Source organism: Cornus florida, unplaced genomic scaffold (assembly GCF_030987335.1).
Source record: "Cornus florida cultivar Cherokee Brave unplaced genomic scaffold, ASM3098733v1 CherokeeBrave_3.0.0_Hap2_Chr04, whole genome shotgun sequence".
In the NCBI taxonomy this organism is placed as follows: Eukaryota; Viridiplantae; Streptophyta; class Magnoliopsida; order Cornales; family Cornaceae; genus Cornus; species Cornus florida.
In genome coordinates this window covers 100,762,101-100,774,815 of record NW_026775574.1, presented here as the reverse complement: position 1 = coordinate 100,774,815, position 12,715 = coordinate 100,762,101, and the positions used below count along the sequence as shown (strand labels likewise).

The 12,715-nt window shown below is 35.9% G+C and overlaps 2 protein-coding genes across 4 annotated transcripts; one reads left to right on the top strand and one right to left on the bottom strand.

Annotated features, from left to right (window-relative positions):
* Positions 1-2,830: 2,830 nt before the first annotated feature.
* LOC132305474 (putative multidrug resistance protein) lies at positions 2,831-8,253 on the bottom strand. Its single transcript, XM_059803112.1, has 7 exons — positions 8,027-8,253; positions 7,687-7,741; positions 6,967-7,151; positions 6,327-6,784; positions 5,353-5,893; positions 3,318-5,260; positions 2,831-3,230 (listed from the first exon to the last, which is right to left on the bottom strand). The coding sequence occupies exons 1-7, from the start codon at positions 8,225-8,227 to the stop codon at positions 2,831-2,833; spliced, it is 3,783 nt and encodes a 1,260-aa protein (XP_059659095.1). The 5' UTR covers positions 8,228-8,253.
* Positions 8,254-10,312: 2,059 nt separating this feature from the next.
* LOC132304233 (uncharacterized) lies at positions 10,313-11,620 on the top strand. Of its 3 annotated transcripts, none has more exons than XM_059801814.1 (3): positions 10,313-10,415; positions 10,530-10,667; positions 11,326-11,620. In XM_059801814.1, the coding sequence occupies exons 2-3, from the start codon at positions 10,563-10,565 to the stop codon at positions 11,410-11,412; spliced, it is 192 nt and encodes a 63-aa protein (XP_059657797.1). In that variant the 5' UTR covers positions 10,313-10,415; positions 10,530-10,562; the 3' UTR covers positions 11,413-11,620. The 3 variants fall into 3 exon arrangements, with proteins under 3 accessions (XP_059657797.1, XP_059657795.1, XP_059657796.1); XM_059801812.1 differs by having other exon boundaries at positions 10,322-10,458; XM_059801813.1 differs by having other exon boundaries at positions 10,352-10,667.
* Positions 11,621-12,715: the final 1,095 nt, after the last annotated feature.

Genomic DNA, 12,715 nt, shown 5'->3' with positions numbered 1-12,715 from the left:
ACTCTGGGATATTCAGTTCCCAGAAGCTTCTTACCCTGTTCAGATAATGCTTCACCCCTAAACTTCGACTGTTGCCATTTAAAATATTCCAAGAGAGAGCTTCATGGTAGCTGCAGTGTTGAGGTAACTCAGATCTGGAAGGCCTAAACCTCCATTTTTCTTAGGAGAACAAATCTACAACCAAGCAACTTTAGCACCATATTTCCTCATTTCAGGACCTGTCCATAAGAAACATCTAAGAATTTGGTTAATTCTTGAGATAACATCTTGGGCAGAGAGAGAATGCAAGACCAGAAGAGCTGAATACTAATGAGCACTTATCTTATAAGTTGTAGCCTACCAGCATAAGATAGGGCCTTACTGATCCATTGCCCTATCATGCTGGTAATTCTCTCAATTAAGGGCTTGCAGTCAATGAACTTGTTGAGTCTAGTGGAGATGAGGGGGGGACACCTAGGTATTTCACAGGTAAGTGACCCTTCTCAAAACCAAGAGAGGAGAGGATTGCCTGCTCCACAGATGGAGATGCGCCAGAGAAGACGAGACCAGGCTTTTAAAGCCTCAAATTATTTTCTGGCAAAGTGAAAGAGTGTATATATAAATACACGATGTATATATCCAATTCTGAAAACTCAGTAAGCACCATTATCAAAGTGGAGATGAGAGAGCGCTTCTTTGAACAAAGCTTTTCGTAACGAGTTACTAACTGATTCTATGAGGTAACTTTTTTGCCTAACTAGCCTTTTTTTTTCTTTTTAATCTTTGCAAATTTGGAGATTTATTATTAAATTTATATAATGGTTTACTTGGTCTTTCGAGGGTTAGGGCTTATATAATGTGGTAAAAAGCATCTGTATGACTGTATTCTGAAACTTGTGTTTTAGTTTGCTTATGGTCCACATTAGAGGTTGCAGTCTTAAATTTTTCACTTTTCCAAAAACAAACTATTGATTACTATTCACGAAAAAAAAAGGTTTTAATATTTCACTAGGGAGACTGGAGTATTAGACTACACACTGGCAATTCATTAGATTGACCCAATATTTTATATTTTTTCTTTCTCCATAGTCTGTTATTAAGTGTAGATTTTAACCATAGAAGTGTACTTGCTTCTTCAGTTTAATTACATAGTGCTGTGAAGGCTTATGATGACAATCAATCTTGTGGCATGAGAATAGTTAAATTTCTTTGATTTTTATATTTACTCCATGCAAATAAGTTTTAATTTTAGAGTCAATTTCTTCCCCCCACCACCCCCCCCCCCCCCCCCCCCCCCCCCCCCCCCGCCTCCCTTCTTCTCTTGTGTTTTAGAAGTTGTTTTTTGTATTTATTCCTTTTGAACAATTTGTGTCCTCTCGTAGTTGATAGTTTTTAGTAGTTGAAAAAGGATTGTGAAAAGTGGGCAATGTTATTGGCAAATATTTCCAATCCTTTGTGCTCGTGACTCATTGTATATATAATAAATCTTTTCAATTCCACCCCCATTGTAGGTCTCTCTGTCTCTCTCTCTATCTCTCTCATGTATGTATACAATAAATATTCTATTTACGAACACACACTTATGTTAATATTTCAATTAATTTATGTCCTAAACATGTAGTCCTGATTTTATCACCACGCTTGGTGGCAAAAATTAAATAAATAATTCCATACATTCTTGGCTTGTGATCTATTGAGATGTGGAAACACAAAATCTTATGCATTAATTTGTTGTTTTTTATTTTTTAATTTTTTTTTTTAAAAGTTTATTTCTTGCTTTTCTTTTTAAAAAATGAGCACGTTTTTTACTTATCAAAAAAAAAAAACTTATGAAAGCAAGTTACCTTTTGTACAGGCAACCGAACTGTGCTTTGAAAAATCAACATTGTTTTGGTTCTTTCTGGAACATATTTTGGCTTTGGTATTGTCCAAAACAAGGAGTTTTTATTGGTTAATTGTCATGCACTTATACTTGTCTACATACTATGGCATTGCTGAATTACATAAAGTGATCGCTTAGCTATACTGCAACAATCTTTATAAAAATTAATGAGCCATGCTATGACTTGCCATGATTAGCATCATAATGTTTAGAGGTTGATGGTTATATGAGTATCCAGATAGAAAGATATATTAGGCAAAACACAACTCTATGTGTGTGTTGTCTCATGCTTTCAGAAAACAATCTGTTTGTTTCATTTTATTTGTTATTTTATATGTGGATGTGAGTATATGCATACCATGACTGAAAGCAAATCAGGACCCCATCATCTTATTCAATCTTTGGATTGTTTGGTTGCATGCATAGTTACTTTGATGGTTTGGGACTTTGGGAGATGCAATTTGGAGGAGTGAAACAAAGCGATTCTTTTGATCTAATGTAGTAGGCCAGAAGTGCATATACTAGTTGAACAGTGTCAATCTTCTTAAATTCAGCTTATTTGTTATTCTTTTGATCAATGGTGGAAAAAGTAAAAATAAAAAATAAATGTCATGCCAATACTAAAATCAACTATTTATTTACCATAGTACTCATGATACAACTAGAGGGTGGAACAGTTAGTATTTTTTTTTTTTTTTTTTTTCAGAAGGTGAACAGTTAGTATTTCTTACAAACAGTGGAAACACTGGAGAGCAGTTTTTAACTTTTATTTTTGAAAGATTTGCTCATAGGCAATCTTGCTGTTAGGAAGTTCCAAAATTTTTTATCTGCCAACTATGCTATGTTTAAAGTTCACTTCCAGGTAACTCGGCCGTCCATCATGTCAGTCCTTCATGTCAAAGATGGCAATCTTCCAGTAATAAACATCCTAGAAAGATTGCTTGGAAGACATTAAACAACATTTCCAACTTACAGTTCCACTGCCTTTTTTGTAAGGGGAGTTGCTGAGTCGCCACATTGTAGGTTTATTAAAGAGTAGTATGACCCACCACATCCCACAGCAAGTAAATCGGAGTGTGATCCTTGTTCCACAACCTTTCCATTCTTTATCACAGCTATGGAGTCTGACTTCTGTATTGTGGATAATTGGTGCGCTACAACTACACAAGTCCTCCCACCCATTAGTTTCTCCAGTGCTTCTTGGACTATATTCTCTGAAACGCTATCAAGTGCACTGGTTGCTTCATCCAGTAGAAGGATTGCTGGATTTTTCAGAATTGCTCGAGCAAGTGCTATCCTCTGCTTCTGGCCTCCTGATAGTTGGACCCCTCTTTCTCCACAATATGTTTCATATCCATCTTTCATAGAACTGCATAATAAAACTTTTTTTGTTACTGAAAGTGACTAAAATAAGAAGTGTTTCTTTTGCACTGTGAGTTGGAACATGAATCAATACCTTATAAATTCCTGAGCGTTGGCAAGAATTGAAGCGTTCCTTACTTCAGCTTCTGTAGCATTTTCCTTACCATAGAGAATGTTCTGGCGGATAGTGTCTGCAAAAAGAGTGGGCTCCTGACTCACTAATCCAATATGAGACCTCAAGTTTCTTAAATTGTAGATCTTGATGTCCTGTTCATCTATTAGTATTGACCCCTTTATTGGATCATAGAATCTTTCAATTAGTGCAATGACTGTTGATTTGCCTGAACCACTCTGTCCCACGATTGCCACTGTTTTTCCAGCTTCAATTTTAAGATTTAGGCCCTTGAAGATCATTTTTTCAGGTCTCGATGGGTAACAGAAGAACACATTTCTCAGCTCTATTTCACCCTTAATCTTTTCAACCTTAATCCCTTCTGGATCTTCAGGCTTAATCTCACTCTTCCTGTCTAGGATTGCAAAAAGTGATGTGATTGCATTGGCAGCTTTGGCTAAATCAGATGTCATGTTTCCTACTTCTGCAATATTTCTACTTGTGCTCATCAAGATGAAGAAAGCTCGAAATATCTGCTTTGGGGAAATTAATCCTTGAGTCATTAGTCTCCCTCCATACCAGTAAGTCAAAGCTACAGAAGCTGTTGTCAGGAACTGGGAGATAAACATCCCAACACCTGAAAGCCATGACTGTTTGATGCTTTCTTTCCTTGGGCCTTTCATTGTATTTGCAAAGAGACCTAGTAATCTTTTTTGAGAAGAAAAGGCAGTAATGGTCCTGTGATTGACAGCTGCTTCACTTGCTAATTGGCTTCTTTCATCATGTGCCTTTCGGGCTTTCTCAGACATGTTCTTCATTAGAACAGTCCTTGAATAGAAGCACCATATGAGAAAAGGCTGCATGGAAATCATCACAATGGCTAATCTCCATGTGACCACTAATGCAAGGACAAAAGACAAGGAAGCATTGGTGAACACCTGTACCAATAATGACATACGATCTCCAATAAGAGATCGAACCATGTTGGCTTTCATGGCTAGGCTTGCACAGATTGCTGCACTTGTGTTCTCATCACTATCAAACCAGCCAATCTCAAAGGTGAGCACATTTGCAAGCATTTTCTCCCGCACCCTTTTCGTTAGATGCTCTCCCATGATTGCAAAATCATAATGTTGAAGGTGATTGGTTACAAAGCTGAGAACCGTAAGGCTTAAGAATATGAAGCTATAGTATTTGGTCTCTGATTTGATTTTGGAATTGTCCTTTAGTAAGTATACTGAGACAAGTGTTCCCATACAATAAGCATTGAATGGTTGAATTCCTCCAGCACCGACAGCTCCTAAACAACCAAGCACTGACCTCTTCCACTCAGGTGCATTCATTTGCAGCAAGTGCCATGAAGGTGTAGGATAAGAAGGCTTTTCATCTTTGCTGTCATCATTAGGAGGCATATCAAAGGATTGCTCCCAATTGAGGGATAATGCTGGGCTGAAGGGGAAAGCTGGGCTGCTTTGCCAACTTGATCTTGCTCTGAAAGGAATCTTGGGAGACTGAGCACTCATCAATATGTTGGGGCTTCTAGCTCCTGATGATTGATAGGGAATACTAGTGTCTTCAGTCTGCATTGTCGATTGATGCAATTGCACCATTCTTAAGTAGGCTCCACCTTTTCCATTGTTCATTTGCAACACCTCATCATGAGGTCCTGATTCAACTACTCTCCCTGATTGAAGAACCACTATAGTATTGGCCTTACGAATTGTGGCAAGGCGGTGGGCAATGATGATCGTTGTTCTTCCCAGTGAAGCCTTGTCAAGGGCTTCTTGCACTATTCTTTCAGATTGTGCATCCAGAGCACTTGTAGCTTCATCCAGAAGAAGTATTCTTGGGTCTCTGATTAAAGCCCTTGCCATGGCTATTCTCTGCTTTTCACCTCCAGACAATTGAATTCCAAGTTGCCCCACCTGAGGTATCAATACAAGTTTGCCAAGTCAAGTTCTGCATGCAAAACTTACTTCCTATTGTATTTTAAGAAATAGAAAAAGTTATAGCTTACTTGGGTCTCGTATCCTTCAGGCAATCTAGTGATAAAGTCATGAGCATTTGCAGCCTTAGATGCACTTATAACAAGTTCCATGGGAGCTCCTTCCTTGCCAAACAGGATATTCTCCTTAATGGATGTTGCAAAGAGAACTGGTTCTTGATTAACCAGCCCCATCTGAGATCTCACCCATTTGAGCGAAAGAGTCTTTAGTTTGCATCCATCGAAGAGAATGTCTCCTTTGACAGGGTCATAAAATCTCTCGAGCAAAGAAATGATTGTGGACTTGCCAGAACCACTCTCTCCAACAAGACCTACTGTCTCGCCAGCTTGTACTCTGAGATTGAATCCTTCAAGAATCAGTGTATCAGATCGTGAGGGGTAACTAAAATAAACCTCTTTAAATTCAATTTCTCCTCTCACTTCTTCTAGAATTTTTCCTGAGTCATCTTCAGAGTCAATAAGTGGTACTCTGTCTATCATCTCGGAAATCCTGGTGGCTGCAGCTTTTGCCTCTGCAAAGAATGAAATATTCGGGAGGGCACCCATTATAGACCTGAAGTTTCAACAACCTTGCTGTGAGTTTTGATGCAGAAATTGCCCAAGTGAGTGAAGGTACATTATAAATGCTATAAATTTCTTGAAGATGCTGAAGTTATTATTTGTGTGTGCGTGTGTGTGCGTGTGTGTGTAACATTGTAGTGTAAAATTCAAGAACCAAGCTTATATCATGATGAAGTTCTTATACTGAAGTTGTGGATAATTTCTAAATTATTTGTTGAACTTGCAACTTAAAACATATGGGGACATGTACTTTTTTCCTTCTCAATTGAATTCGTGAAGTTAGTTTGGCTTAATTTTAAAATGCATGAATTTTAACTTGGATGCTGGAGTAAGATTGTCACTATGGGAGAAGAGTATCAGAAAGAGATACCAGAGATAATAAAGAAAAATAAATAAATAAAAGTATCATGAAGAAAGTAACTCACAGCCCTCCCAGAACAACACACAATCCAGAAATGAAAACAGCTCCACCTCTCTCTCCTTTCTCCGTAATGAGAATGCTTCCAATCAAAGCTTGACAAGCCCAAACTGCATAAATCATTCCCATGCTCCCAAACAGCAGTCCCTTTACAAACCCTTGCTTTATACCAAGCTCTGTGCATTTTTGATGTGCTTGGCTAAACCTATTTAGTGTTTGAATCTCCCCCGCATATGAATAAACTGTTCGGACTGAGGAGATTGCTTGTTCTGCAATCCCACCTGCAACCCCATAAGCATCCTTCATCTTTAGTCCTAGGTTCATCATTAGCTTCCCAAATCCTGCCCCCGGTATAAAAAATAGTAGTGTTAAGGGAAGAACAGCCGATGCCAGTCTCCATGACAGTAGGAAGGAAAATAAGAAGCAGAAGATTGTAGATGATAAGTGAGTCAGGCAGTTGGGTATCTACAAAAGAAGAAACATAGATGCCATTAACTCATTAGAAGAGCTGTAAAGAGAAAGAATGGAAAAGAAAACACAGAGAGCTCTTGGTGTCAATTATCAAAGCAGATGAACTCAAAGGATACTATCAACTGACTAGAAGAGGTGTAGGGAAAGGAGAAACATCAATATATATGATTGAAGACCTTTTCGGCTATGACATCGCGGATTGAATGAGCATCGGAGGAGACACTAGAAATTACTTGGAAGGTAGTGGAAGAATCAGCTTGGTTGTCAAAGAAACCAACATCTTGCCTGAGAACTGATTTCAAATATTCCATCATCATCCGAGATGTCTGCCTCTCTGCTGTTCTTGTCCAGCATATTCCCTCTACAAAATTAATGCATACAGAAATAGAATAATAATGTAATTAACATCGTAGATAACTTTCCTGCATTCAAGTGCATATGGTATGAAATTGCATATAGAGCTTGAGTCCCTGCCTCCCACTCCTTCCCCCCTTTTTCTAAGATACTCTTACTTTCAACAACAAAAAAAAAATCATATTCTACTGTTGGAAAGGATTGCTGATGGATCAATAAAACCGCGCTTGAATCTGAGGCTTTGAAAGTTAATGTTTTGAGCAATGGTTTTATGAACCTCTGGTTCATATATTGGCATTAAAAGTGGACAAGGTTAAGGTCTCCTTGTACATAGAGGCTTTTAGAAGAAGCCCATGTTCAAAGATCTAATCTAACCTAAGATAGGACCGAGTTTCAGTCAAGAACTCAAGCTTGCAAGACAATCAAATTGAAGAATTAGACTAGTCTCAGAATAGCACAACTGTAGATACCAGTTGACTTAGCTAGTTTTTTCTAATCCCTGCAATGCAAGTATTAACAGTACCTTCTACAATCATACTTACCAATGAAAGCAGAAAAGGCTACTCCAATAGCAACATACAGCATCTTGAGTCCATACTGTAGAACAGATAACCGGTCAAACAACCATCTAGGAAATGAATAATTCTAACATAAGATATACCATCATAAATACAGTAAGTTAGAGATAATAATCTAAAGTTATGAGATCTTTTTCCTATTGATTTGTAGTTGTTAGAGCTGCATATGCATCATTCATTCAATAATTTCAGTATTTTGGGAACCATGAGGAGAGGGCAATTGCATGAAAAAGCTTATCGCTGCATGGTTTGAATTTCTTTTTTGGTAGGTTATTACTCAAGTTATGCAGTTAGTAATGTGTACCTCGTTCACCAAATGATTGCTTAAAGTTAAATGATCTTTAGAGTAAGTGCTTCCATATTTGTTGATCAGATTACTGAGAATCAACATCGTAAGCGGCATACTCATCCCGTCCCCAATGCTACCCAAAGTCCCGAACAACAGCAACAGCCTGTCCGTGCGATCAGCGTACCGGAAGATGCGCATGCCCCCTTTGGTCCCCATTTCAAACGGCTACTAACAAATGGACGCAGCCCTCAAGTCCACTGAAACACCTTTGTGGACTTATATACAGTTCACATTTTTAAAAGGAATATGGGGACAACCACCCTTCATGGTAATTTTTTTTTCTTTTATCCCAATACCGATAATGATCGATATAAATGCAAATTTGTGTAACGGCGTTTCTCTGGGTGTAGGATGCTTTCCTTAATTTAATCTGTTTGTTTTCTTTAGCTTGAATTTGGATCCTTTCGGCCATTTTTGTACTCCATCAGAAAGCTTTATATCATGACTCACAAATATAATACTATAATGTGGATACCACAACATAGTAAGCATCGTCAAAGGAACATGTGAACGTCAATTGCTGGTGAAATCACCCATGATTAAGTGATTGTTATGCCATCTTGATACTGCATGTAAAGATCCAAGTCGAGTGTTTGGTTGAAATGTGAAAATTCATTTGCTTCGTGTGTTTGATTGTTCTAAGGATTTCTCGTCTCTGTCTAAATTTTTTTGTTCTTTTTTCATGTCAGCTAGGGGCGAAAGTTTGATGCTGATCAAGGAGGGACAACCAGCAGGAAGGTACTGGAGATGAAGCGAAACCGGTGCCGACTAACTTGTGCTTTCTTTAAATGAGACAAATCAAAGTCTCTCATTTTTGTTCTATAAAGCTTACATTGTTTTAGATGTCTCTCCTGGAATTTCGATGGGATCAACTTAAGTGGAATCTTTGAAAACAAGAAACATTGTCTATACATGTATAGATTGTTCAACTTGATCATGTGTGACCCTCCAGTGCTTCAACGAATTTGTAATCTTTTTATTCATTTCTTCTTCTTTGTGTCAAACATGTGGCTTAGGACCTGTGAATTTTTCAAGAAAAGTTCAAAAGAACTTGGTAAAATCTCATCATGTTAGCACAATGAACAGGGTCTTTAAGAAAGTCTTGGTTTAGATTATATTTCTTTTTGTAGATATCTTTTTGACAAACAGAATCAATTGTTGGTAAATTTCCTATGAATATCTGTATTAATGGTGTTTTTTTATTATTATAATAATTATTATTATTTTCCTCTTGTTATATACATAATGGAGACAGCCAAGAGTTGAAAAAGAGCATTTTTGGAGATCAACTGGCCTTGGATATGGTGTGGACATTTCCAAGAGATACGAAAAAGTTGAAAGGTAGTCCAACTAAAATAGCAGTTTTTAAGTTGTCGAGAAATAATATTTAGGTCTCACCGATAAGGTCACTATTTGACGTGGACTAAGCATTTATTCAGTACATTAAAATTGAATTATTTTTTAAAATTTTAATTTTAAAAAGTCCATTTGATAATTTCATATGTAGTTTAAGAACATGAAAAACTGACATATTATCTTTATTTTTATCAATTTCACATAATCCAATTTATCATGTAATCAACATACTGTCAGATCAAAATTTAACAAGCTTTGAAATATCATCATATGAATATGATTTACTGTTTTGTTGTGTATGATAAATCCCAAGCTCCAATACTGAAACTTAAATAATTCCAAAGTCTAAAGAATAAATAAATGACCAGCCATGTGTCATATTTTACAAAATGCTATTATGAATCTTTACATCATTTGTTGTATCCCTCATGCAATCAACACATTTGTCATATATAACTCCATTCGTCCTCAAATAATTATTCACTTTGTGAGGCACACAGTTCCCAAGGTAAAAAATTGTCATATATATTACTCTCACCGTCCCACCGTCCCAGAATAGTTATTCACCTTTATGAGTCACACAGTTTTTAGGATAGAAAAATTATTTTGAGAGGAAGAAACTACAATTTTACTGTCTCCTAATATCATAAAAGATAAAATTATTTAGAAACTGTCTTAAAAATTACTATTAAAATGGCTCTAATTAAAATCATCTTAAAACTAACAGAAATACAGTTTAAAATTAAAAAGAAAAAAATGAAACCTGTTTAATTTCAGAAAAGGATTAATGTCAAAATAATAATAATAATAATGAAAATAAAAGGAGAAAAAAAGAAATTTGATGGGATCTGGTCCTAAAACTATTTATGTTCATGTAAACGACGTCGTTTCCATCACTTACACGGTCACAATCACAATCACTTCACAATCCCAAATTGGTAGTGTTTTGGTGTTAGGTCAAGCAACGAAACGAAGATAGCACAATCAGGTGATGAATCTCAAGACCCGCTTTTTCTCTGTCAATCATCAATGTAATTGTTCATTAAGTTATTCGATTTGATATTGATTTGATACACATAGAGAAACTCATAATTAATTTCAGCTTTTTCGAAGAGAAGAAAGATAATCGAAGAAGATGGTGAAAGTGGCAACATTCTTCGCAATGACATTTGGGGCCTTCCTTTTCTGGCAATCTATGGATAAAGTCCATGTCTGGATCGCTCTTCACCAGGACGAAAAGGTCCTTCCCATTTCTTCTTGCTTATATATATATATATATAGTTGTATATTGTTTTCCATTTGGGTTCTCTTAATTCGTGGACCTAGATTTTAGTCTATGCATGTTTGATTTTATAATTATACATATATCTACAATTTTTTCTTCTTCTTTTTGGGTCTTTTGTTTTTGGTGTTTTTGGTTTCAGGTTAGATCTGATTTGTATATTTTATTGTTAGCTATCAAATTTGGAAAAATTAAACAGAACCATATCTTAATATTTAAAGGAAATGTTTTTACTAAGTGGAATTAGATGTCTATAACTTGAAATTATCATTTCTCTCATGTTTAGCAAAATATAATAATTTGGGGGCATATGTGGTTGTTTCTAGACATTGGGAAATTTGGCCCATTTTAGTAAATATCGTCACTGGTTGTGGTTTTTTATTCCTAATTTGAGTTTAAACCAACAAATGATAATGAAAATATGTTTAATTGACGTAAAATGATATAAAAATCAGTGAGCCTGACAATATATATATATATATATATATATTGAAACCACTGATATGCGCAAATGCATTTTAACTATATATATATATTGAAACAACTGATATGCACAAATGCATTTTAACTGCTATTGCAGTTATATGCTGATATAATAAGTTGGTATATTTTGCAGCATGAAAGAATGGAGAGAGAAGCAGAGATCAAGAGAGTGAGACAAGAGTTGCTACGAGAAGCAAGGGAAAAGGACCCTGTTGCTTAAGCCCTGTGTCTCGATGTCGGTGGCATTTTCTGTGAACTTTCTATTGTTGCTGTTTTTTCTTGCTTTATTCCGGTCAGAGTTGACAGAATTCTCATAAGATATGACTTTTGTGCTGCATCAATGATTATAATATCATGGATAAGATATGATTCCTGTACTAAACCAATTATTATGATTCTCATGAATAAGCTATTTTGTTTTTCATTCAGTGCTTTGCCTCTTTCAGCTATTCCAGGAATAAAGTTATTTCTTATATATCTAATTATTGCAATTGTTGGAATTTGTAATTGGTTTTCTTATGACTGACTCATTTTTGGATGAGTTTGCACAACATCACAATAACATATATTTGCCGATATATATGTATATATTTGGTATCTTCTTGATTATTGAAGGAGCTTGAAACTGCTGCATACATTGTTCTGGTTAGTGTTTCTTGATTGCTCCTGCTTCAAATGGAAATTTTAGAATGAATTGTGAAACCTGTTTTTGTGATGGAGATTAGTTTCATCTCACTAGGTTCTGGTTTGTTGAATTGTCATTGGAATGCTTTTGGGGTGTCGGTAACTATCTGTAGTGCACCAGATACGGAGCTATATATATTTTTTATGATATATGTTTGGTTGATTGATGAAATTGTGCTTGCTTTTGATAAATGGTTCTCATACTCATCGGAGTGATATAAGCAAACTGCATGCAGTTGAACTTACCTAGCAAAGTTAAATAAGTTGTTTCTTTTTGTCACCATGCCTACTGTATAAAGCATTCCTGAAACTCTTGTTCATCTTTTTTGTCCCTGCTCTTATAAGTCAGGATGGTATATTGTGTCTAAAATGAAAAGTTGGAATGTTTATCATAGTTGTACTTATCAAATATATATGTGTTATATATCATAGTTGTGATTCCATATATGGAGTATTTACATTTGAAACGTTACTTATGGATTATGCAATTTTCAATAGTGCCTGAACTTGGTTCAAACTCCCTGAAAATCCCTATTGATATGTTAAGTAATGTGGTAAGTAATTTAGAGAATCTGCTCGTGGTTTGCCGAAGGCTTCTAATAAGATGGAAAACTTGTTTGGGAGCCAAGACAAAATTCTGAGAAATTATTCAAAAACTTTTGGAAACTATGGAGAAATTAACATTTGACTTTCCAGAAACACAGACAATGTTGAGAAATTTTTTGAGAAACATGATTCCATTATATTTCAATTTTTTGTACTTTTAGGACCTTTTCTTCAGTAATAATCTGTTGCTTTCCACATTTAGTAGTTGCTACTGAATTCATGCTTGTATTTTA